Here is a 26,314-nt window from a genome sequence, read left to right on the forward strand (position 1 = left end):
GTCGTTTGGAAGATTCCCCTCCCTCTGACCCCTTCAGAAAACATTTCCTTCTGAATTGCCAGTTGTCTTTTATTGGTGCTGAGACACACTTATGGCTTCTTTGGTATGGTTTGTAAATGGAGAAGGCTATTCTTCATTCCTCTTTTCCAGACTACACTGCCTTTGGCATACGGCCCACCGGCCCCGTTTGGCACATCTGTGGCACTTCCAGTTGAGGCAGAAAGGGCAATGGCATTTGCAGGAAAAACCAAAGGGAAATGGGGCAGCCAAAACATCCTGTGCAGATGCAGGCCTTCAGCTGTGACTCTAGAGCATTTGGGTGCCTGCCACTTGGATTTGTATCGTGAAGGGCAATGTCTTTGGCTGGAGGAGAGCCTTGCTCAGCGGAGAAAGCAGAAAGATCAGAGAGGTGCTCTGAAAGGTCTCCTGCGGTGCAGAGCTGTCAGCGAGTGTGAGGTGAGAGCGGGCCCGGCCTTGCCCGGCGTGGAGCCGAAGCAGAGCCCTGGCAGAGCCCGGAGCAGCCTGAGCCTGGGCAGGGGCAGGCTGCAAGGAGGCCCTTGTAGCTGCAGGAGGCACAGCCCGGCCCCGCGTGCCTCTTGCTGGCAGCGGGCACATCCTCCGCTCTCAGAGGCCAAGCGCAGCCGGCTGCTCCCGAGGGGAAGCGGAGCCCTGCTGGGCACAGCCCAGCCTGGAGGCATTGGCCCTCTGGAGTCTGCCCCGAGGAGAGAAAGGCCAAGGGCAGCCGAGGGCCGGTGGCCTGGCTCAGCATTCCCACTCTTGTGCCGGCTGCCCTGCGACTCCTGGCAAAGGTCAGCAGTGTGTGCAGCACTCTGGGCACCGGGGCAGGAGCCGGGCTGCTCGGCAGGCTGGAGCACAGGGCAGCGTCCTTCAGGCACGGCGCTTGTGCCAGGGGACCATGGGCCAGCGGGAGGCAGGGACAGCTCGTCAGCTCACGGCTGCAGGAGCCAGTGCCTCACACAGCTCTGGGAGGCAGCGCCTGCAACCCCGCACTTCTGCACTGAGCCACAGCAAAGCTGTGACCTGCAGAGTGCTTTGCAGAAATATTCAGGGCCAGCAGGCCAGCCTGCTTTGTGCTCTCTGGCACACAGCAAGCGCTGTGCCACACCGCAGCTCGGAGCTGCTGGGAGAGAGGGAATCGGGGATGCGCCTGAGGGTTTTGTTTGAGTCATGAACTGGTTGGATGAGAGCAGGAAAATTTCGGTAGGCAGTCTGTGTTTTCTTCCTTAATTTGTGAAAGAAAGTCATAATGTGTTGCACACAGGTTAGGGGTATTGTCAGAGAAAGGCCTTATGAAATCAGGCCTTACTCTGCTAAAAATGAGCAGCTGGCCTGTTGTGTCTTCTACGTGCAGCTAGCTAACTTCCCATGTGAAAAATCATGACTGCAGTTAGCACAACAAGCTCTTGTGGGAAGAAAACTGTTTGCATCTGTAATAATCAGGAAATCTGTCCAATGGGAGTCCACAAAGGAAAATTGTAAACACCTGAGTAAAAGAGTCTTAGCAAATTCACCCAAAAACACCTAAGCAGTGAATTATGTGGCAAGAAAACAACCAGGAAATTGGAGTTGAACATGAGGTCTGTGAAAATGCTGTAAAAATGAGTTGTGTGAATAAAGAATTGGCTTTCCCTGCATGCAAAAACTGAGTCCTGGCTGCTGTATTGACACTGCAATGTGGCTTCACTCAGCAAGAGCACTTGAAGGGTGTATTGATGAAATGCTTGTGTTGATTCCCAGTACAGCAAGGAGAAGTATTAAGTGTATTCAATAGGGCTTAAGCTTGTGAATCCCTTTAGCTTTAACAGGCAGTGCTGAACCCTGTATTGCCCCACTGCAGTGCCTAATGTGTGCAAGTGCTATTTTAGCCTTGAGAATAAAGAGAGTGGTCCTGCTAAGAAGGTAGCTGGAATGCATTCAAAGGGAAGATATGTTTTTAAGAGGCTCTTGACCAGCAAAGGAGAATTTGAGGAATGGAATAGTTTTCAAATGACTGTGTCAGGAACCAGAGTCATGTTCCAGGCCCTGCCATATTTGATCCGTGTTTGAGCAGGTTGACAAGACAATGAAGAAAAGTGTATTGTTTAATGGGTGGGAACAGGACCCTTGAAAGAGAAACAATGTATGGGTCAATCGGTGGGCAGTTAAGGTTTGAAAGGGGAGCAATGCATAATGGAGCCGTTGTTGGCATGGCCTTGGTATCTGGAGCCATCCTGGCCTTATCTCACATGCCAGCCATGTGTGAGCTGATGCTGTAACTGGGAAAATTCCACTCCTGAGCAGGAGGTATAAGGCCTGGCTCTGGGCTGGAGGGGTGAGAAGGATGACGTGCACACCGTTTTGATCCGGGGCATGTCCTGGAAGTGCACTGCCTACCTGCCCCTGTCGCCGAGCACCACACTCCATCTCCTTCTCTTGCTCAGCGGATTTTTGGGAATCCAGGGGTTGGTATTATTTGCTACTGCAACTAATGGAATACATTTGCTTGGCAAGCCCAGTTGTGTCTTAGATTCTTTTGTGCATGGGTCTCCTCCTGAACCTGTGGCAACGACCACCAGGGACCTACAGGATACTCCTACTCCTATTCTGATGTCAATAAATTCTGAGAGATTATTTAAATATGTCAAATAATTTGGAGTAATGTTTAGCCTGCGAGTTTCAGCAAAGTATTGAATATGTCTTAGTTCCATGGATACAAACTAATAAGTGAGATTGCTGGGTGTGCAGGTGTTAGGGGAGTGATTCCCTATGCACCGAGTACTGAAATAAATGAATGCCTCCTTTCCAATCCTGAGCTGGCAGCAGGGATCAGGCCCTGCTCTGTAACTTTCATTTTGGCAACTTCTGTGAACAGGTAAGAAAGGTCAAAATGAAACCTCTCCCAGCTATTTGCCTCTCCTTTATCTTTTTATGCGCCAGAAGTCTGTGTCACAGATGGCCTGGCTGTGTGCTGAGCAATGCAGCCCCCACAAAGCCTTTGGTTTCCCACAAGTTGCCATGCCTTGTTCCCAGGTGTGCCCAGCTCTGGCAGGAGAAAGAGCCTGCAGCACCGTGCCCTGCCCAGCCGGGGCTCTCTGGCACAGAGCAGCAGCAGCGCCAGCACCTCTCAATCCGCTCTTTCCTTATCTTCTCCTGGGACACAGAAGCCTCTGGAAATCAGCACCACCAGTCGTGTTCCCAGCTCGGAGCAGCTCCTGCTGGTGGGCAGGTGCTGCCAGTTTGACTGCTTCCAAAGGGGAATAAAGGCAGAGATGTACATCCTCAGGAGCCCTGGGCGTATCCAATAAACATGCAAATATGTGGGAGATTTGCTAGGAATTGTTTCAGCTGTTATGCCAACAGTGCCTTCTCTCCTGGTTCTGTGTGCTATAGATGAGTAATGTAACAGTTGGCTCTCACTGTTAAGAGGTAGATATTATGTGGATATAAAAATGTATAGTGATGTTATTGTAATATAGGCTCCCATAGTCCTATTTCCCCTCCCCCTTGCAATAGCCTTGGTAGTCAGGGCTTTTGGGGAGGGCCGGCTTGTGACCAGGAGGTGTGGAGTAACAACACCTGACCTCCAGTCAAGAGGTAAGAAAGGAATCTCCACCAGTGGATGGCAAAACTTTGGCAAAACTTTGGCGGGATGAAGGGTATAAAAGGCAGAGCAACCATTTGATAGATGAGCTGCTCTATGTAATGTTCATAGAGACTCCCAGTGCTGCGAGTTTTCCTTATTCAGTCCTTTGTTAAGATTTAATAAACCTTTAAATTTATAAAAGTGAGGGTTATGTCTCAGATGTGCAATGCTTTGGGCCATTTTCTTGGTCTGGTTTCCTTTGGTTGGGTCCCATCTGAGTGCTCAGTTCGGGTACAGGCTGTAGGTGCTTGGTGCACTCCTGGAGTTACTCTTGGATCCCTTGAACAACAGGGTTTGGCCCACGAGGGGAATTTGTGCTGCTTTGTGACAGAGGAGAACTTCCCCGGCTATTTTGTGTTTGCTGTAGGGAAGGTTGGTTATTGCTCTGCCTAAATTCACAGGCCAATATAGAGTGCTTGCATTGTGATGTCAGGGCATGGTTGCCATGTGGTCATGGTGGCATCAGAAGGTTGTCTTGGTGCACGGAAGGCCTCAGTGTCAGAGCAGCTCTAGGGCTCGCTCAGGGCAGGAGCATCCTCCTGCTTGAGGCGTTTGTCAGTGGGAGCTGCCCACAGACAAGAGCCTTGATTTTTCTGATGGTGGAGCAAATCTGCACAGCAGTGCTACAATGATTGAGAAGGTTGTTCCTGTAGCTATTGGAGCTTACGGCGTTTTTTATTCCAGCTATTACCTCACTAACCTGACACGTAAGTAGAGGTTTTCCGTGGGTGTACCCGAACGTGGCTTTTGTATGTCTTCCTGCTCTTTCTTAGTGCCTGAGTTATTTTGAAACAGAAAGAGCACTAGCGTGCCACTGGTTTGGTAAAGCTCCTGTCAAGGAGTTCAGCTACAAGGGGATTTCTGTAGCCACAGGGCAGCATTTGCAAGGGAACCTGCAGGGGTTCTGTTCCCTCCCCGGGAGAGTCTGAGGCAGCAGAGTCTGTCATTTCCTCAGTTTGCTGGGACAAGCAAGACAGCTTTGAAAATTTAAACTGGAGACCTTCTTGGAAGGCCTTCTAATAACTCTGCAGTATTTCCCAGAATTCAGGGAAAGCTTCTTTCTTTCTACATTTTTTCATGAAAGGAGTTGACTGTCTAACTTGACCCTTGACTGAGTGTTAAAATAGTGATTCCCTTTGCAAGGAAGTGCAAACTCCAAAGCAGTGAGTGTCTGCTCCTGGACCCTGGAGCTGCTGCTGTGCGGTGTCACAATAGAGCTGCCATATCATAGTGGAATTTTGGGGCAGCTTTTCTGGGCAACTGTCTCCAGCAAGTTAATGAGAAGTTGTGCATGCAACTGATTTAAAAAAAAAAAAGGTACCGAAAGGAGAGGATTTTAAAAAGATGTGCTATGCGTTTGGTAGAAGAGGAGCATTGAGCGTTAGCAAAGAATTTGCATTTTCTTGATCGTGTTTGTATCCATTTAATGGCTAAACAGGCCAAAGGGTAGGCACGCCCAAGAATACTATCTGGATCTCTTGCTAGTTGTGTGAACGAAATGTGTCTCCTGGAGGGATGTTGTGAAACGGAAAATACTCTCTGTTTGCGGTGCTGGTCTGTGGGATTCACCAGCCCAGGCAATTTTCTCACAGCGTCTGGTTCGTTTTCCCTTGCCCACTACAGGTCACCTGATGCATGTAATCAGCGGTGCTGGTCCTAAGGTGAGTGAGAAAGGAACATTTCAGGTTTGTGCTGTTTAGCAATTGTAGAGTAAGCTGTGTGCTTAGCCAGAACCAGTAGGCTGTAGAGGGCCGGGCACGCAGGCTGGAAGAAAATCCATTTTCATGCCTTCAGCAACAAATACAAAGGCATAGCTGGATATTTCCTAATTTCCAACTCAGAGCCTTGAAGACCTACAAACTCAGTTTTGCAGAGAGAACATTGCTTGATGACACCAGACAGGGATGAATACTTAAGAGAGAGCAACTTCCTGCAGAGTTGAATAAGCCCATTTTAATTGAAGTCACAGCAACTTAGATTTCTATCCCTATAAAACTTCATGATACTTCCTTAGAAGATGTGGTTGTAGAATTAGAAGGACAATTTAATGCTGTATTTGCAGTCAAATGGGCAGCTTTGTGGCTGGGCAGCTGCATGGGCCAAAAGGACGCAGGGGTGCCAGCCAAGAGCAGCTGAAGGTGGGCCAGGACCTGGCCAGGTGGCCAAGAAGGCCAAGGGCATCCTGGCCCGTGTCAGCAGCAGTGGGGCAGCAGGAGCAGGGCAGTGACCGTCCCCCTGGGCTGGGCAGCGCTGCGGCCATAGCTGGGAGTGCTGTGTCCACTTTCTGCCCGATCGGTCTGCGTCTCACAGAACAGGATGGGACCCGGACTGGCTGCAGACTTAGGATTTATTATGTCTGTATCATACAAGCAAAAAGCAAGAGACACAGACAAACGAACATCCATGCAAATCTAGATCAAAGACAAGATGGCAGTTTATGCAAAGCCTTTTTCTACATATTCTTTGAACCAGTAGCATAAAAGAAAAGGTGCAGAGTCATTATACTCTAACCAATAAGAAAAGGACCCATGTGGGTTTAACATTAACAGAAGGACTTCTATGAACCTCAAACAATATACAATAATTCATTATATAAGATTGAAACTTTTTCTATTTTTGCAAAGCATATATCTAGAACTTTTGACATCTCAAACTATCACTAAGTTCTTGTTCTTTCTTGTTCCTTATGATAAATATAAATGTATTCACTTGGTTCTTATTTTCCTAGCTTCCCAGGAGAAGGTTTTGAAATTTCCCAGCCTTTTTCAGCTTTATGTCTACTTTCTGGGGCCTTTTTGCACTTTCTAAAGTTTTTTACCCTTTATATATCCCTACAATTCCCCCTCTCTTTTTAAGTAAACTATTTTTGACTCGTCACTTATTTATTAGTTTGTGTTATATAGCTTTACTACTTCCTATATTTATTCATTTAGGAAAAAAGTTATAAACTTTTTGTATGTAGGTACTTTTGGTTTTGTTTGTTTTAAGCTCTATAATTTTAAGTTAAAGCATTATTAATGTTGGGTAAAGTGAGGTATAGTATCTGTATTAGGTTCTGATAAATTTATAAATTTTGACTTTTTTAAGGTCTCAATGTAAAGGTTAAATTTTTGAGTGACTTTAATTAGTTTTGGTGAGGTTTTGTGCATTGTTTGTAACTTTTCTTTTGTATTTTTCTTTTGGACAATAAAAACTTTTTTGATGAGTTTGTAATTTGTTGTGAATAATGAAGTGAATAAGGAATTAATATTAATATTATAATAACAAGATTTTACTTAACTTGTAAAGTTGTTTTGATTAAGGAGTTAAGCTCTACTTACTGAATCAATTGTTTAACTATGTTTCTTTATTTTTAATTGTAGATGTTAAGTTTTTGTATGTTTTTGTGAATGGATTTAGAATGATTAGACAAATTTATGTAACACATTCTTTTGAATTCTTTACAACTCTGTTTATGTGTTAGAAAAGGAAATTAATGGTTGTTTGATTTTGGAGTTTGTTGGACACTGCTGACGTCAGTTCGCATGTTACTGAGTGTCCTGGATGTGGTATTAGTTTGTTTGTTTAGTTAATATTTAATCTTATCTATTTGTCTTAATGTTGTTTCTGAAGCAATTGTAGGTAAAAAGAAGCTTGTTGAAATATTTTGTGGTTTTTTTTAACAGACTGAAATTACTATTGTAATCTTTTGGGTATATATTAATAGATCTTTTTTCTTGTCTTTTTTGAAACTGTTTTAGTACTGGGTGTTATTACAGTGAGTGTGCTAATGTTACATGGTTTGTCTTTAGGGTATGATGGAATGTTTTGCTATCTTTTATTTCTACAAATGAACTAATAACATTTTGGTAATTTCTGTGGCTATTGGTTAACTTTAGATTTTTATCTACAGTGTATGAGTAATTGCACTAAAAACGTAAATTTTTATATTCATAGTAAGAGTGAATAACATTGTATTTTGGAGAATTATATTTTTGCTAATTGTTTCTTGAAAATGTGACACAGAAATTTATTGTTCAGGAACTAAGGATCTTTAATTCTTGGGGTTCTGAACTTGTTTTGAGGAGTTGTTTGTTCTAGAGACTTTAATCCCTTGTGGGATTGTTTCTATTAGTAATTTCACTTGGTTTGTGATTAAGTCACTTTTTTGTTAAAGGATCGTGTTATATAGGTATTGGCTAATTTTTTAGTGGTACCCTAACTAACCAGATTGAAAAAGGCTTTTTTGGATTTGAGTGAGACATACATTTGGTATCTGATCTTGTAGCTTTGGTTAATGTGACTCAGACATTTGGTTTTGGTTGTTGTATAGGAAAATTTGCGTTATAAAAAGTAAGCAAAGTTAGAAAACATAAAGTGAACTGATTTTCTTTCATATCTTTTTTGTTGAGTTACTCTTTGTTAAAAGAATTTTCTATATATTTTAACTTTTAAACTGCATTTTTTGGAGAGTTTAGAATGTTAATTTTTTAGAATCTAATGATAATAATAAATCCTTCTTTTTTATGTTTTTGTTAAAAGAGCTCAACGGAACAAGCTCTTTACACATTTATCATTATCATTAAATTGAAGTTTGCAGATTCTACAGGTGACATAGGAACACTCGGCGTGACTTGTAGTCTCTGTTTAGCTTACGTTTGTGTGCTTGCTCTTTGACTTTTGGGTTTGTTAGTGTGTTTTGGTGTGTTGTATGGTTTGACATTCTTTATTGGAATTCACTTTGCTTTTCCAGTACTTGTAGAAATACAAGTATACTCTTTGCTTTAAGTTATTAATTGGAAAGGAAAATTTTTTCAAGGCTTTTTATTAAAACAGGAGGATTTTTTTTTTAGTTTTGTTTGTGTGTTATTTGTAAAATGCTTAAAAGTTGGTGGATCTGCTTCTGCAAAAGAACTGTTTAAAAATTTTTAACACATAAAGCTTTACTTAATTTTATCTGTGGTATTACTTCTGCTCCCCTCTTCTGTTGATCTAAATGTGTTTTAATGTGTGATGTGTCTTTTTAACAGTTGTTTGATTTGCGGGGGAGTGGGGAATACTAAAGGTGTGATGAACATTTTAATTTATTAGGAATGTTGCTACTTTTTGAGATAGATATGTGGGGCTATTGTTTTTTTTCATTTCCTGGGGTACACGTAATGAAGTAAATGTTTGTAAAAAATGTTGATAGGTACGATTACTTGTTCTCTTGTGTGGATAGAGGTAAAATCTGTACTTGATAGTGAATCTACTGAAACCTGAATATTTTTGAATCTCTCAAAAGAAGGGTATTTAGTGATGTTTGTTATAATTGTAGATTTTATAAACTTTGTGGATTAAGAGTTGTTGTAGAAACAGGGGTTTGCACAAGCTGACAATCAGGGTAACTGTAATGATAGCTTTAGCTTGGGATTTAGAGATACGAAACCAGTGTACAAGTGCTTGTGCATTTTGATGAAAAAAGGTATGACTCAATTTTGTGTACTCAAAAATGTTTGGTAATGTGTTTGAGATACTATGGTCCATTTATTTGTTCTTGTATTTCTTTTTGCTAAACATCTTGGTAAAGATGAATGAGCTTTAATATGAGAAATAAAATAAAGGTTAGTTCTGTGTTGTAAAATTTTATGAAGACACGAAAGCTAGCAATATAAATTATTATTACTAATATTTTTTAAAACTATTTTTTTACTTACATTAGTAACATAGGTAGAATCTGTAATTAAATTGAAAGGCTTTGAAAATAGCTGAAAAGCTTTAACAACAGCAGCTAGTTGAACTACTTGAGGAGAACTTTCTACTATTGGAATATTCGATTTCTAATTTTTTGTTGTTTGATTTAACTATACAGTTACTGATTTATGTGTTTTTCTTGACTTATTAGTGAAGAGCGTTGTATTACTTCAAGGCCCTTCACTTAGCAAGGGCTTTTTTTGAAACTCAATTTTGTTTGTAATAATTTGTGACTTGGATAATGAATGGAACAAACACCTGAAAAACTTAACAATGCATTTTCTAAATCATCTGAATTTTGTAATGTCTAATCTAAATAATCTGTATTTAAAGGTAAATATAGAACTGTAAAGTCTTTGCCTGTTAAGGTTAATAGTCTTGCTTTGACCTTAATTACAATTTGTGCTATAATCTCTAGGGTTGTAGAAACTGTTTTTGGAGACTTGTAGGGAAGAAAAACTTATTCTGCTATTAATAATGGATCTTTCTCAGATGGATCTCATTGGAAAATGAGGCTATAAAGTTGTAGCTTCTGTCTCAAAGCAGTCAGGAAGAAAGGTTTCTTTGGAGCATAATGATGGGCTTGTCTTCTTTGGAAAGTTTTTGTGACTTGTTATGCTGAGTTGAGCTTCAGGTGTTAAAATCTTGGGAGATTTAATGTCAAAGTTTTCTCTCAGTAGATCAAAAAGTGGAGCAAGTTCATCGTTGGTAATTTTCAAAATAGGTTTCATCTTGTTAATTTCTGTTAAAAGTTGCTGTAAATCTTGCAAAGTGTTGATGTTGACTTGAAGTTGTATCTTTTGGGGTGAAATTGTTTGTTTTGTTATCTTCTATCTTAGATATTTTTAGGGTGGGATTTCTTGTATCTTAGATGTAGAAATTCTAGTTCAGTCTTTTGGATCTCAGTAACAGCGCTGTCAAGTTTGTTTTATCTTTGTCTGTGTTGGTGCTGCAATGAGTAGATCATCTATGTAGTGTAGAATCGTGGATTGTGGGTGCTTCTGTCAAGCTGTACACGGTACTTGTGTGACAAAATATTGTTAAATTGTTAGAGAATTCTTCATCCCTTGTGGTAAAGATTTCTAGTGATATCTTTGCATTGGCTTCCTTTGCTTGATGACTGGAACTGAGAAGGCAAATCTTGGGGCATCTTCAGGATGAAGTGGTATGTTGAAGAAACAGTCTTTTATATCGATGATGACGAGAGGCCAGTTTCTAGGAATTATTGATAGAGAGGGACGTACAGCAGCTGTCTTCCTTTCAAGACTTGTAATAGTAATCATGGATTCACTTTCTAAACAAACAGTAGTTCTTCTGATCCTTGTGAGTGTTCTCATAGGTGATATTAAGTGTTAGTTATGGGCTAAAACAGGAGAGAAATTACTGAGACATCTGCACCGTATCTGGTATGCCTGTAACATAATTGTTCTACCACGATGAGTTAGGCCACAAGTCAGTTCTGGTTGGTTTAGAACATACCTCTAAGTATGTTCTACTTAGAAGACATGTAGCATTAGAGTAGAAAACACATCTGGATCACCTTGGTACACCGTTTGATTGGTTAACAAAGCATTTTGTTGAGTTACATTTTGTTTGATTATGTCTATAGGTAAAGCAATTGTAAAAGCAAGAGGTTTCTTAGGTTGAATTACTGTTGGGGCTTTAAGGGGAAGAGCTAAAACTAGTAGCTCTTCGTTACAGTTTACTGAAATGCTAACTGGAAAAATTAATAGTCTAAGACTTGTATTGTTATCTTTATCTATAAGAATTAAAAATTCTTGTCTGTGTTGTGATTTGTTAATCAGACCTGTAGGTATACATTCATAACAGAAATTTTTCAAAAACCGTATTAATTTTGAGTTTGCTAACTCCAGTTTTGTCCTTGGAGGTAATAGGAAGGAATGTCTTGTGGTACTGGTGGTAAAGGTAGATATTGTGTTTGGCTTTGAGGTCTCCTAGTGAAGGCTAAGGGGGAAAATTCCCTGGATTCTGGGTTGCTATTACTTGTTTCACCACGCGGTGGGTCGCGCTTTGCTTGGAGTTTAACGGTAGCGGATTACTATCTATATCAAATTTAGAATGACAATTTTTTGCATAATATTTCCCTTTTTGATATTGAGGACAAACAGAAGGTACTTCAGATTTTATTATTGGATCAGGGTAATTCTTTATCACATGACTAGGCTTCTCACATCTGAAGCAGGACTTTTTAGTAAAGGTTCATTGAACAGCAGCAAGAGTTTTTTCAAAAAGTTTTGTTTGTTCTTCAATTGGTTTTTAAAATTTGTTTCTTAGTGAATCATGAGATTTAGTAATTTGCTCTCTAGGGACATTAGCTTGTACTGTAGCAAGATACTGTGGAGTGCTAATTTTACTGTAAGCTGAAAGCATTTGCGTAACAGTTGGAGGCTGTTTGGGTAATGTGGAAATAATTTTTTTGCAATCATCATTCGCATTTACAAATGCTAGGTTTTGGAGAATATAAGAATGAGCTGCTTTATCAGGGCATTGTCTTTCCATAGCTTGTATTATCTTATCTAATAATGTATGATTAATTTGTTCTTTGTGTCATGGTCAAATATGCTTTAAGAGGAGTACTTGTTGATTTGACCGAAATTAAAGTTTTTCTTGCATCTTGTTTAATATCTCTCAACACTGACCTAGGAACAAATTTTGTGTTTCTGGTTTATCATATGACAGTTTGCTAGACAACTTACCTTCTGAAAATTTTTCATATGTACTACTAACATATTTTTCCCATAAAACCTTAATAGGTATCTTCTGCTGGAGTTCTCATAACATAAATTGTGAATTAGTTAAAATCAGACTTGCCACAACGCGACAATCAGTTGGCATGAGTTCATAAGAGTAAAAAAACACATAATTAAAATAAAGAGAGTTAATTCTGCTTTCCTTCAAACTTTGATTTCACTCTTCGATGTTATAATGTGAGAGTGATTAATACATAGGCCTACTATTATCCCTCCCATAAGAGACTGGCATGGCTAAAATTTCTTCATTTAAAAACCTAAAATCTCTTTTTTTTCCAAAAGATATTGCCCTATCTTTTTCTAATCAGACCTTGCTACATCATGTTCTGAACTAGGCAGATTATTGTTGCAGCAACTGATCTCTGAGAGAAATCTATCTTGGTTCCTAGACACAGTTCTGGGCTTTCTGCTCAAAGAAGTCTCAGCTTGGTTCCTTAGTAGTTTGTTACTATTGCAACTCTTGGTCTCAGCTTTATAAATTTTCAAATTTTTGTTAATGATTTAGATCCTGATTTTATGATCCTGATTGTGCTTATTATTTTAAAATTTCCCAACATTTCTCAAAAGTATGTCTAAATTCTAAAGACTTCTTACACTTTAGAAAGGTTTTTACCCTTTTATATTCGTAATCACTTGTGGGCCCCTCTGAAGCAGAAAGTCCTTGAGGGGCTGGAGCATGTGCAGAGAAGGACACGGGAGCTGGGGAAGGGTGTGGAGCGCAGAGCCAAGGAGGAGGTGCTCAGGGTGTTTCAGCCTGGACAATGGGAGGCTGTTGAGAGACCTTCAGGCACACTTCCATAGATCCATACATGACACTGCTCACCACAAGTGCCATTTCCCTGCCAAACATACCCTCACTGCATCCCTGTGCTTTAGACGCTGGTGTCGGAGAGACTCCCTGCCTATTGTTTGTTGCGGTTTTGTTTTGCTGGTTTAGTAGAGGAAAAGCCCTGTTGATTTTCTCATTTTCCAACAAGCACAGATGCTTCTTCACGTTTCCTGCTCTTTTCCAGCACTGGATGAGATTCTGATCCAGTTGTAGGTTTCCATGTCTGCAGCAGCAATAGCAAAGGCATAGATGTCTCTTTCTTACTTTTCCATTTCCGAGTTCTCACAAGCTAAAAGCTCTGTCTTGCAGATATGTCGCCCTGATTCTTGAGTTTTCTAAAGCTTTCTGAGTTTACATTCTATTGGGAAACTTTCCCACACAGTTTCTGTAAATAACGTGTTGTTTTGCATTCCTCCATGGGGGTGGAGAAACTTGATGTACTAGTGTTTTGTCCAATATCTTTGGAGAGGTGGCCCATTCACTCTCCAATCCACTGTCACCTTTGGAGAAGTATAAAAGTTAGAGTCAGAAAATAAACTTTCTCTTTTGCCTTGCAAAGTAGCAGGTAGCTCGCGTTGTGGTTTCTCGTGTCCTATAGCGACACAGATACAACATTGCTTGCTGATGGCAACCAGGGAAGAATATCAGCTTCATATCCATATATAGTTCTGTTGAATTGGCCCGTTTTAATTTGATCTGTGTTGCTTAGAATCCTTTTACACTGAATTTTTATGCTTTCTCCTTGGATGATATGGTGGTAGATGTGAGAAGGAAGGAGGTAACGGCTTGTCCCTCATGTTTCTCATGTGCCCCAGAGCACAAAACCAGCATCAGTGTCTGCCCCAGCCACCTCTGCTCCTAGAGAAGAATACAAAGAGGACCAAATTGAGCAGTATGACCGTGAGGCTCCATCAGGGGTCACAGCAGAGCCTGAATCTTCTGAGCCAGTAAGTGCCACTTGTGGGTGGTGCTGTCGTTAGTGTAAGGCAGAGCTGCAAGTTTCGCTTTTGCGTTTCAGAGCTTTCAAAACTTAAAAAGTCAGTTACAAAGAGATCATTGCTACCTGATAGAAGGGAGGCTGGAATATTTATTTCAGAGCAATTTGCAGTACAGGTGGATTAACAAATTTTAATACCATGAGAGCTCATTGGAATCCCATTGCAATTGGAGTTTCCCAATTTTCCTTGGAAGAAATGGTGGTAGATGTGAGAATATAGGAAGTTATAAATGATAGGCAACAGCCTGTCCCTCATGCTTCTCTCTTGCCACAGATGACAGAGGAAACAACAGTGTCTGCCCTGGCTCCCTCTCCTCCTGGTGAAGCCGAAGAGGAAAAAATTGAGGAGTATGACCACGAGGCTCCATCACTGGTCACACCTGAGCCTGAATCTTCTGAGCCGGTAAGTGCCTGTTGTGGTTGGTGCTGTGTTTAGTGCAAGGCAGAGCTGAAGTTTCTGACCAGCCAGCTCTTGCTGTTGCTGGCCGAGGATGCTGAGTGCTGGAGTCCTGCCAGGACCCAGCGATTTCCTGCAGGCAGTGACCTCCAGCTAGAAATTTGCCTTGGACCTGTCATGTTTAGGCACCAAAGCCTGTTGCCTCAGGGTGAGGGTGTGGCTGCTCAACTCAGTGAAGCTCTGTCTCTTGGGCTTCTGCAGGCCCAGGCCAAGGGAGCACGAGGTAGTGCTGGAGGTCTCAGGGCTTGGTTTGTTTGCTTTCCCTTTGTGGAAACGTGTGTTTGGGTCGTAAAACGGGTCGGCAGATTTCTTGAGTAATTCTTCACTTGAGTAATTCTTCACAGTTTCTTTAGCTCAGCTTTCTTTTGGGTTTTCCATATGCTGCAAGGAAATGAGTGGGTTGTCCATGAATCTGTCGGGGCCGCTCTTGTCCCATCTGACCAAAGAAATAAAGTGCATAGTTGTGAAGCCCTCTTGTAACACGAAAAGCCGAAGGAGCAAGGTTCTGTGGATGCATTTTTTGGTGCAGACTGCAGCTTTGTAAAGTGCATTGGAACCTGGAGGCTCGCATGAAGCTGCAAGTCCTTGACTGCAGTCTTGTGTTGCTCAGAAGAGGAAGGACATCTTGAAGTGGTAGATGCTGTATTTTTAGTCCAATGGGCAACTCTGTGGCTGGGCAGTCAAGAGCCGCTGAACGTTGGCCAGCGCCTGGCCAGGTGGCCAAGAAGGCCAAGGGCATCCTGGCCCGTGTCAGCAGCAGTGGGACAGCAGGAGCAGGGCAGTGACCGTCCCCCTGGGCTGGGCAGCGCTGTGGCCATAGCTGGGAGTGCTGTGTCCATGTGTGGGCCCCTCTGAAGCAGAAAGTCCTTGAGGGGCTGGAGCGTGTGCAGAGAAGGACATGGGAGCTATGGAAGGGTGTGGAGCACAAGGCCAAGGAGGAGGCACCGAGGGAGCCTTTTGAGGGACCTTCAGGCACACTTCCATAAATCCATACATGACAGTGCTCACTACAAGGGCTGTTTCCCTGCAAAACCTTCCCTCACTGCCTCCAAATGCTTTAGCCACCAGAGGAGGGGACACTTTTGATTTGTGGTTTGTTACTTTGCGGTTTGTTGCTTTGCTAGGAGGAGAAGCCCTGCCCATTTTCTTTCTTTCCAGCAAGCAAAGCTGCTTCTGCACAAACTTTCCTGCCCTTTTTGTCCCCCACAGGGTGGGATTCTGATCCAGTTTGACTTTTTCATATCTGCTGCAGCAAAGCAAATGCCTATCTGGCTATTTCCTACTTTTCCATTTCAGGTCTTTAAAGAGCTAAAAGCCCCGTTGTTGTGCAGAGGCACCATTGCTTGCTGATGGCAGCCAGGGAGGACTATCAAATTCATAGAGTACATCAAATAGGATTCTGCTATTTAGCCCATTTTAATCTGGTTGGAGTGATTTAGAATCCCATTGCCAACAAAGGCGATGATTTCTCCTTTGAAGAGGTGGTTGTGGATCTGAGGAGAAACGAGGTTATAAATGAGAGGTAACGGCCTGTCCATCATGCTTCTCTCTTGCCGCAGATGGCAGAAGGAACAGCGGTCTCTGCCCTGGCTCCCTCTGCTCCAGGAGAAGAAGGCAAAGAGCAGCAAAAGGAGCAAGATGACCACAAGCCTGCAGCTGTGCCAGATCGACCCAAGACAGTAAGTGCCAGTTGTGGGTGGTGCTGTCTTTAGTGCAAGGCAGAGATGCAAGTTTCTGACCAGCCAGCTCTTGCTGCTGCTGGCTGAAGATTCTGAGTGCTGGAGTCCTGCAGGATGTAGCCATTTCCTGCAGGCAGTGGACTCCAGCTAGAAATTGGCCTTTGACCTGTCACTTTGAGGCACTGCAGAGCTGGGGGTCTGGCTGAGCTTCTGGCTGCTCAGCTCCTTGAAGCTCGATCTCTGGGCTTCTGCAGTGCCGTGGCCAGGGGCACACGTGGCAGTGATGCAGGTGCCAGGGCTTTGTTTGTCTGTTTTCCCTTTGTGGAAAGCTGTGTTTGGGTTGTGGAAGTGTTCTGCATTTTTCTGGAGTAGTTCTTCACTTGTACAGTCTCTTTTGGCTTTTGCTAAGCTGCAAGGAGATGATTGTTCTGTCCAGGAATCTGTGGGATGCCAGTCTTTTCCAAGCTGTCTGTATTCCTTGTAAATCTGTTCTTTCCCTTTCCCCACAATCTGTGGCTCTTGGCTGAGAGGGATAAGCTGTAGTCTCTGACTGCTTTGTTCTGTTTGACTTGAGGTGCATGTGTTGACATCCCACCGGGCAGCCTCCAAAGACCTGCAGGAACCGACTGGCCGTGAAAATCCCCAAGTTTGTCCTGAGGCACAGGAACTTCTTCCTCCTCAAAAAGTGTGGCAGTTTCAGTATGTCTGCACAGGCTCTGGTCCCAATCCTCGTGCCGCAGGAGCATTACTTCAAGGAAGCTATGATGTGGAACCTGTGAACTCGATCTCGGCCATGGTTGATCTCCTTCTTCTCAGCTCCTTCATCTCCCTCCACGTGGTTTTTGAGAACCAGGAGACTGAAGAGCAGTACCTGCGTATGCTGTGTACGTCTGGTGTATTTCTTGTCTGAGGGTCAGTGGATTGTGTGCAGGTGTCAGCAGAGCTGTACCAAATGTGCCTCCTGAGTTTGGTGTCACAGGGCCATTTAGGACTCCCCAGAGGAAGTGCTGTGCTCCGGGGCAGCGAGAGAGCGCTCTGGGTGTTCCTGCTGCCTCTGAAGGCAGCTTGAACTGGCTTGGGTTTGCCTGAGCTTCCCTCTCGGCTAATGGCTGAAGCAGGGATTTTTCTTGCATCAGCAGAAGGCTGTAACCCAGCAAGTGATCTAGGCAAGTCCTGCATGCTAGTGGCCAAACCAAAGAGAATTTTTAGCTTTCTAAATTCCCCTTAGACTCCTGACCTCCAACCAGTCATCAGATCAAAAAATCTTCACAGAAATTTACTGTTGGAGTTTTGTCTTTTTTGTTGGAAAATTTTTTTTAGGGGGGTGGGCTTGTTTATTTTTTCTGGTTTGGTTTTTTTTGTGTGGGTTTTTTTTTTTGGGGGGGGGGGTTTGGTTTTGTTTGTTTTGTTGTGGGGCTTTTTGGTGGAGTTGGTTTATCTCCATCCTGAAGGAGCCCTTCTGCCCCACATCTCTTATTGATGTCATTTTTATGACATTTTTATGTTACCACTACTACATCTACAGTTTCTTTTCATGAGAATGCTATATTTTTGTCAATAAGAACTACTGTGAAAGAACATTAGGTTACAGGATAAATAGAGAGCAGGAGGTGTTTTCCGTGTGCCCCCAAAGAAAAGAAACAGATACTTTTATAACAATCTGTATTTCATATCCTAGTTTTATGCTTCTAAAGATGTGTCCAAGAGACACATTGAAGTGGAGTGATCAGATAAAACTGTACTGCAGGCATTTCTCAGGAGACAGCCTCCAGCCCATCCATGGTATATTCCTCAGATCCATGGCACTTTTTCGTACCTTCCCCACTCTTTCCAATGACTGTTAGAATCCTAACCATTGGCCCGAGCCCTGCTCAGCTCCGTCTCTAGGAAAACACAAGTCCTCTGGGATTCCGCAGCACAGCCCAATGAATCTGCTTCTTGCCCATAACAGCTGCCAGTGCTGAGCTCTCAGATAAGACCTGGTGGAGCTGAGAGCAGAGCCCAGTGGATTGTGTGTCTACCATCACCTGTTGGGACAAAAAGGGCATTGATCTGCACCTCGGTGTGTCTGATCTCAATGCCCATCCTGTTGTGTCCTGAATGGGGGCAACAGTTTGTACAGGCTCAGGCTGCCTGTGGCTTCTTCCCATTGCTTGTCAGTGCTCATGCTTGGCCTTTGCCAGCCTTCTTGTGGTAGCTACCCTGTCCCTGAGGGCTGGTGGGACTGCAGAGGCTGGAGCCTTCCTTAGCCCCGAGAGGGGTGTCTGTGAGCTCAGCCTGCTCATAAAGGGTGAGGGTCCCGATGCTGAAAGCCCCATCGGGGTTGGTTATAGCATGAGCTGCTCTGGTTTACAATTGGAAAGGCATTGTTTTGGCAATCTTTTGGCTGAAAGCTGGAGAAGTTGTGCTCCACTCCTGGGAATGCATCTCCCTGTGCTTTGTTTCCTGTCAAGAGAACTCTTCCATGGACTCTACAAAATCAGTCTCTGTGCCAGCCATCTGCACTGCAGGGCTGCCTGTCTTGTTGCTGTTGCTGTTGCTGTTGTTGCTAACCAGCTGACCGTCCCCAGACACTGGGGCTGCCTTTTGTATCTCCTGGAAGCTGGGATCTCTGCTTTGAAGTGAGCATCTTGCATTTTGTTTCCCTCAGGGAAAATGGTGAACACGGAAGATCCCAAGATGAAATACACTGAAATGGAATATATTGGCAAGGGGTGAGTCCAGCCACACGTGCATCTACACAACCACGGGCCAGGTGTTTTTCTGGTATATCACTGGTATATCACGTGTTCCACTGGAATATCTATCCAATGTGAAGTCAGGTCAGCTGCAAACATGTTCAGACACTGGAGATCGATTGTCCCATCTCTTCAGTGCTGCTCAGAACTTGTGAGTGTGCTCAGAAGGCATTGTCAGAGACATCTCCATGCTGCTGAGGTCTTGCCTACATCAAGGAACAGGACCTGGAAGATTTCCTTGTCTCTCAAGTGTGGGAAAGCTCTGTGTTAATTTCTTCAGTATTTTTGTATGTCTCAAAATCACACTGACACACCAATGAACAAAGAAGAATCTTGCTTGCCTGAAAGGACAACCTAGCCCCTATCAAAGCTATGAGATAACAGTTCCCAGGAACATTTCTTTCCCATGATTAGTGGAAGGAAATACTCCATGGTCAGGATAGGAACCACAGAGTTTAGAAACTGAAACCCAAGATGAAAGAATCAATTCCTTTAGGAGCTGAGGCAGTAAATCCCAATGCTTCTGCAACCGGCCCAGGCACTGCCCATGCACTTGAGAGGAAAATACATCATCTGCCTTCTGGCAGAGTCCCCCTGCATCCTGCAGGTTTTAGTCATTTACAGCAGAGATCTCCTGTGTTGGGCAGCTTTCACTCTTAAGAAATAAACAGCTTCTCCCTTCTCTGCTTCTGTTTTGTTTCTAGGCATTTTGGATCTGTGGTTAGAGCACTCAACAAAGCCACGGGAGGAGAGGTAAATGCCAACATCCCCTGCAGACTTTGCTGCACTCAAAGGCTTTCCCATCTGGTGTGAGCAGCTGTGGCCAGAGCTTTGGGGAGAGCTGTGCTGAAGAGGCAAAAGAAACACAGACTGGTACCAGCCTGCAAAATACATTGGGGACAGTCTTTGTCCTTCTCAGCTGCCAGAAGGAAGGCACGCAGGGCAGCAGTTCATTTCAGAGAAGGATGTGCTCACTCGCTCTCAATTGCTAAAGCAAAGGTGGTGCCTTAGAGCATCTCACTGCTCTTTGGGGCGACAGCTTCAGAGTCCTGAATTCTCACTTCTGGTTGCCAGCAAATGCATCTGAGAGTTACCGGTAGCTCCTCAGACACCTGCAGTGCTGCACTTGGGAACTGCACATAGGGAGAGATCTGCAAGGCGTCCCTAGAAGCCCTAAGCCCTGCCCATAGCCCTGGATTAGCCACAGAGTATTAAGGCATGGATTACTTCTTCTGAATCCCATACAAAGCAGCAGGGAGTGGGCTCAGAGGTTTGTGGGTGATAGTTGAGATACCACTGTTACCAAGTGGACACGGCAAAACCTCAGTGGCCACGTGTCCTGTAACTGGCCCCCAAGGGAGCAGAGAAATGGGCTGTTGCAATGTCAGTTCCTAATTACTGCAATGCCTAATCACAAGGTATTTTTGCACAGCTTGGCTGTGTCATTGCAAAATCACTCGCTCCATGTGCCTTGTGATCTCGTGCCACCAACTTCTCAAGTTACTGATTTTCAGTGTCATTTTAGGTGGCCATAAAGAAAATAAGACTTAACGGATGGCAGAGAAAGCAACTAGCTGTTAATGAAATCGAAATCATGAAGAAGCATAGGAGTCCCAGTGTTGTGAATTACTTAGATAGGTGAGTAGCCATGGTCTTATCCCATGAATATGCACGTACATACCACACACATGAGAGGTTAAAAATCCACTTTGGTCACTTCTAGAAAGTAGAGCTGTTAATTATTATGTATTAATATTTCTCTGCTCATCTCCAATGGATGAGAAGAGAGTGCATCTTGCCTGCATGAGTATTCCCTGGAACATGTAGTTTGAAAATTATTCCAAAATTATTCAAAACCTGGATCAGCTGTATCTTACAAAGTTAATACCTTCTAAATTCACTGCCTCCACATTCATTGGGATTGATTTTTTAAAGTTTCTTCAATGCTGAATGATGAACCATCCTAAAGTGGATTTCCCTTGGATTGTTGCCCCTCTTTTCCATTGCTATGCATGCCAGGAAGACTAGGTGCTTATTTCCAGAAACAGCATTTGTGACAGGATTTTATCTGGGCTCTTACTAAACTTCACTTTTCACTTGCTGGCCATCTAAGACATCTCCTTTTTCACAGCTGTGCCTTTCTCCCTGAGGCTGCACAGATTGCAAACAAAGCACAGCCGAGAGGGAATGTCTATTCCTTTTATTCTGTCCTTGTCACAAAGGGCCTTGGAAACAAGAGGCCCGGAAGCAAAAAATCAACCTTACCATACATGTTTATCTTCACGTCCTTGTTTCTTTCCTTCAGCTACCTTCTGGGTGAGGAACTCTGGCTGGTCATGGAGTACATGGACGGAGGCACTCTGTGGGATGTCATCAGCAAGATCTTCCTGACTGAAACCGAGATAGCAGTCATCAGTCGGGAGGTCAGCAAGCCCACCTGTGCTTCCAAGGGTTTGGGCAGGATTGTCTGGGAAACAGGGGCTCAGAACAGGAGAGGTTTCATGTGCCAGGCTTTGCTTCTGTGTTGCTGGTACGCTATGGGCAGGTAAAAGCATCTCCAGTGAAATGCCTGGAGTGCCCTGCACTCACTGTACTCAGTTCTTGTACTCTTATCTCCTGCTGCTCTATTCTCACTCTGCCTCTTGTGTCTGCTGTTCTCCATGTTTCCTCCCTAAACTTTTGCCTGTCTTCACTGCATTCCTTGCTTGTAGAAGCAAGGTGCTGGTAGCAGGATTTGAAATGCACAGCTAAGAAAAAAAGAGAGACTCCTTTCTCTCAGTCCTCAGCTCAAAACCATAGTAGTGCAGCCAAAATGCTCTTTGCTTCTGAGCACACCACTGCAGCAGCAGTCATCCTGGCTGGTTTGCAGGGGACAGTCTACAACAGCAGGTGCTCTTGCACTTTCAAAAGGTGACATGCCTTTCCTTAGAAAGGTCCTGCTCTGCAAGTGTTGGAGCAGCAACTCTTCCTCTCAATGGCACTGTGTTGTGCCATTACTCCCCAGTCCCCTGGGGAATGGGAATCTTTTAGAGTCTCTGTTTCCTGTCTGGTGTGATGAAATCACTAGTTTTTGCCCTCCTGTTTCTGTTTTCTCTCTCAGTGCCTGCAAGGATTGGATTTTCTTCACTCAAACCATGTGATCCACCGAGATGTGAAGAGCGACAACATCCTTCTCAGAACCGGCGGCTCTGTCAAGCTGGGTCAGTATATTCCTGGTCAGGTGCAGGGTTCAGGGATGTGGGGTGAGGGGCTGCTTTGAGTGGCTGCCAGCTCCTCAGAAATGGTGCTGGTGGCAGTGCAGGGACCCCCCGCTCTGAGCTGATGACACGGTTGCACGGTGCACAGAGGTATGAGAAGGAACAAGCAGTCAAGAGTGGTGTTGCTCTGTGTGTGTCCCTTCCAGAGGGAGGGAGCTACAAGTCTAAAGCTTCCAAAGAACAAAAGCCACTGCTGAAGGCAGTATACAAAATGAGGGGATTTGGCTAACATCCTGAGGAAACAGAGCAGGGACAGCTGTCCAGGAGATTCAACAGCACATTCTCAAACTTCTACTGGGGAATTCTTTTGCTTGGTTTCCTAATTGCACAGAATTCAAATAAAACCAGTATTTTGCTTTCCCCTCAGCTGATTTTGGCATCTCTGTTGAGCTCAGCCCCGAGAAGAAGAGACCGTCCTCTGTAGCCGGGACTCCTTGGTGGATGGCGCCTGAAGTGGTGACGCGTCAACCATATGGCCCCAAAGTGGACATATGGTCTTTTGGAATTGTTGGAATTGAAATGGTAGAACGGGAAGTTCCTTACAGGAGTCGAAGTCCTGCCACGGTAAAGAACAAATACACACTGATCCTGCTTGTCTTTCTCACCTGCCCCGTGTTCAGCGTGCCATTGGACAAGATCCCATTGCCATCTGCTGGAACTACTTCCACCAAGGTCCCCTGCTTAAAATGTCCCTGCAACACATCAGCATCTGCTGTAGTTTTGGTTGCATCAGTGTGGAACTCAAGCCTTTCCACATACAAACAAACCCCATGCTCAGGCAATACTTTCCTTTAGGTTATAAGGTCTGTGTAGATGGACTCCTGCCCTGAGGATTCCCTGTTGCTTCTCTGTTTGTACCCATTGCCTGACTTGGATCTGAGCAAAACCCCTTTCAGCTATGAAGTGCCGAGCTGCAGGTGGGAGCACACCTGATGTCCCCCAGTGTTGCAGCATTTCTGAGAGAGAGAGGCCATGATTTATGTCTGGAATGAGATTTGAGCTACTCCAGTCTAGGCCTCAGATCGGGCCTTGTGAGGCCTTCCAGCCTGTGACACAGTTAGAAATTAAGAGTTTGTGGCACAGTTAGAAATTAAGAGTTTGTGGCACAGTTAGAAATTCTATTAAGGTGTGATGTGAAGAGCTGGGCTGTCTGGGTGTGAAGTAGTATAGGTTTATAATGAGAAGTTTAGTCCACCTTAAGACAAAGACAAACAATGTTAGCTTGCCAATGAGAGTGCCTTTGTAAACTGTAAACTATATAGAAGTGTGTGTAAAGTGCCATCTTCTCACTAATAAACGGAGAATGTTTAATTAACCATATTGGTTTGACGTGTGTTTGTCCTGTCCAGCTTTCCTGTTTTATGAGGAGCCTGGCTTTGCCCCAGGCCTCTCCTGTGGGCTGGAGCCCCAGGGGGCAGCTCCACCATGAACAATTCCTTTTCCCATTGCAGGAGTCTCCTTTGGTGTGGAAAAGACAGAAAGAAAGGAGATTTCCTGCCTTCCCCTCTCTCAGGGCTGCAGAAGTCCTCAAACTTCCCTCCTGCTGCTCCCACAGAGAGAATGCTGGCCTAGGGACTCTCTGCTGTTGGATTTTGGGCATGGGAGGAGGGAGACACTTGGTTGTCCCTGTGGACACAAGAAATGGTCCAACATCCAGTCCCAAATATTCGTGTGGCATTTGTCATCCTTCAGTGATTCCAGTTTAGTTTTGGAAAGCAGAGAATAGGAGGAGAGGGCCCAGGAAAGGAACAATCCTTCTGTAGCCCCTGCCAGGAGGGGACAGCCGGGGGGTCGGGCTCTGCTCCCAGGGAACAGGGACAGGACAAGGGGAAATGGCCTCAGGCTGGGCCAGGGCAGGCTCAGCTGGGACAGCAGCAGCAATTTCCCCATGGAAAGGGAGCTCAGGCCCTGGCAGGGGCTGCCCAGGGAGCTTTGGAGTGCCCATCCCTGCAGGTGTCCCCTGGAGGTGTCACGGAGTGCTCTGGGCTGGGGACAAGGTGGGCATGGGCCCAGCTGGGACTCCCTGGGCTGGGAGGGCTTTTCCAGCCCCAGGGATTCTGGGGTTCTGTGAGAGCTCTCCCAGCAGAAAGAAAAGCCAACACCGGAGAAAGGCCCTGTCCTGGAGCAGCAGAGGAGCAGCCCCGAGGCTGGAGGAGCCAGGAGCGGGCTCCAGGCACGGCTACTCAGCCCTGAGCCCTGTGGGGCTGCCCAGCAGCAGCAGCAGCAGCAGCAGCAGAGCCCCAGAGCTGCGCTGCTGCTGCGCTGCTGCTGCGCTGCTTTGGGCTCTGCGGCTGCACAGCCCCGTGCAGCTGCTGCCGCAGGGATGTGTCAGGAGCAGCACAGAGCTGCTGCTGCTGCCTCAGCTGGGGCTGCAGCGGGGGAACCCCTCCCGCCCGGCCCAGGGCTGCTGGAGGCAGGCAGGGCTGCAGGAACAGCCCCGGCCCGGCTCCCCGGCCACGGGCAGCGGCAGAGCGGGGCTCCGCTGCCTTCGCTGTGCTGCCTGCACAGCCCTGCTGCAAAGGGCTGCCCGGCACAGCTCTCTGCCAGCCGGGCTCAGCCTGCGCCTCCCGTTTGCCCGCAGAGAGCAGCGACAGCCCTGCCCCGCCGGCCCGGCCGGAAACTCTCCCGCTGCCGCTGGGGCTGAGCCCGCGCTGCCCGCGGGGCGCTCCGTGGCTCGGGCTGGGACAGTGCATCGGCACCTCGGAGAGACAGGACACGGAATCTGGGCACTCTGCTCTGGGGCCTTACCGACGTTGTTAGCAAACACACAGATTCTTCACTAACGGGAACTGCGTGGGGGCGTTATGATGCATTGTGATTACAGCATATGGTACATTAATGTTTTTATTGCATAGACTGTAATATAAATATACAATATCTAATAACAATAAATTATTTCTAAGTTTTATTTATTTCTTCAATTTTCTCTTCACTTTCCTATTCTTATTCTTCTTATGGTTTATCTTCTTCCAACACTTTACTATTCTTCTTGTTTGCTACTTCTATGTATTTTTATATTCTTATTCCTATTCCTATTCTTCTTCTACATATTTTAAAACTCTTATTCCTATTCCTATTCTTCTTCTTCTACATATGTAAAAATTCTTATTCCTATTATTCTTCTTCTACATATTTTGAAATTCTTACTCCTATTCCTAGTACTCTTCTTCTTCTAAGTATTTCTAAATTCTTATTACTATACTTCTTCTATCTATTCTTAAATCAACATTCTATGTCTTGTCTTTTTAGTCTTCATCTTTGTCTTCTTCCTCTTTGTTGTCTTCTTCATCTTCTTCATCCTATTTGTCGTCATCTTCTTCACTGTCTTCATCTTTGTCTTCTTCCTCTTTGTTGTCTTCTTCATCTTCTTCATCCTATTTGTCGTCATCTTCTTCACTGTCTTCATCATCTTCATCTGCTGAGTCGTCGGTGTCCTCTTTTTCTGTGTCTTTGTCTTCATCTTCTTTGTCTTGGTCTTCTTTGCCGTTGTCCCGGAGGGGTTTGTGCTGAGAGTCTGTTCCAGGAGCCTCTGCTTTGTGCCCAAGAAATGGTTATTGCACCTTCCAGCCCGGGGCCGGGTGTGTGCGGGGCAGGGATGGGGGAGCTTTGGGCTCTTTGGGTGGGCATTTTCCAAGCCTCACTGCCCAGGCCTTCGTGGCTCTGCCTGCTTGGGTTTTGCTTGGCTTGTCTGGCCCATCCAAAGGCTTTTCTCTTCCCAGATTTGGAGGAGCTGCAGCAGCAATCTCTGAGCCCCTCGAGCCGAGCCGAAGAGCTGCTGCTCCGACACAGAGGAGCGGGACTGGCAGGAGCGGTCATCTTCATGTTCTTCCTGTTCTTAACCTTCCTTCTCTTCCTCCTCTTCACCCTTTTCCGTGTCTGTTTTACTCCTCCGTCCGTGGCCTGAGGCAGGGACAGCGGAACAGCCCCCGCAGCGCCCGCAGCGCCCGCCTGAAGCGGGAGGGACGTTTCCTGGGGGCAGCCGGCTGCCCGCGGAGGGCCTGGGCTCTCAGCCGGGCAGGCCAGGGGCTGGGGGGGCTGTGCGGGGCAGGCGCCGGCCCTTGGCTGCACGGCTCCTGTGCCGGGCACTCAGCCCAGGCCTCCCGAGGGACGGGCACTGGGAGCCCCTCTGCCACAAAAACTTTCCATTTCTGGTGTTTGCCGTCTTCTGGGGGCAGCTCCAGGAGGCTCACATCGTCCCACTCATCGTCCTCGGGGCACAAGGGCTTGGCCA

General features: G+C 45.1%; 1 protein-coding gene across 1 annotated transcript; it reads left to right on the forward strand.

Moving 5' to 3' along the window:
• The first annotated feature begins 4,271 nt into the window (after positions 1–4,271).
• LOC140682018 (uncharacterized) lies at positions 4,272–25,505 on the forward strand. The gene is made up of 14 exons (XM_072922863.1): positions 4,272–4,350; positions 5,216–5,304; positions 13,771–13,902; positions 14,227–14,355; positions 15,969–16,088; positions 16,663–16,972; positions 18,739–18,802; positions 19,531–19,579; positions 20,352–20,464; positions 21,132–21,249; positions 21,927–22,026; positions 22,451–22,861; positions 24,665–24,838; positions 25,333–25,505. Exons 1-14 carry the CDS (start codon positions 4,272–4,274, stop codon positions 25,503–25,505), a joined length of 2,061 nt encoding a protein of 686 aa, XP_072778964.1.
• Positions 25,506–26,314: the final 809 nt, after the last annotated feature.

Source organism: Taeniopygia guttata, chromosome Z (assembly GCF_048771995.1).
Source record: "Taeniopygia guttata chromosome Z, bTaeGut7.mat, whole genome shotgun sequence".
In the NCBI taxonomy this organism is placed as follows: domain Eukaryota; kingdom Metazoa; phylum Chordata; class Aves; order Passeriformes; family Estrildidae; genus Taeniopygia; species Taeniopygia guttata.

Excerpts from the sequence above, each read along its gene's own strand:
- LOC140682018 (XM_072922863.1), top strand. The coding sequence starts at position 4,272 with ATGATTGAGAAGGTTGTTCCTGTAGCTATTGGAGCTTACGGCGTTTTT. Across the intron at positions 4,351-5,215 it reads TTACCTCACTAACCTGACAC|CCCAGGCAATTTTCTCACAG; the intron begins GTAAGTAGAGGT and ends GGGATTCACCAG. Across the intron at positions 21,250-21,926 it reads TAGCAGTCATCAGTCGGGAG|TGCCTGCAAGGATTGGATTT; the intron begins GTCAGCAAGCCC and ends TTTCTCTCTCAG.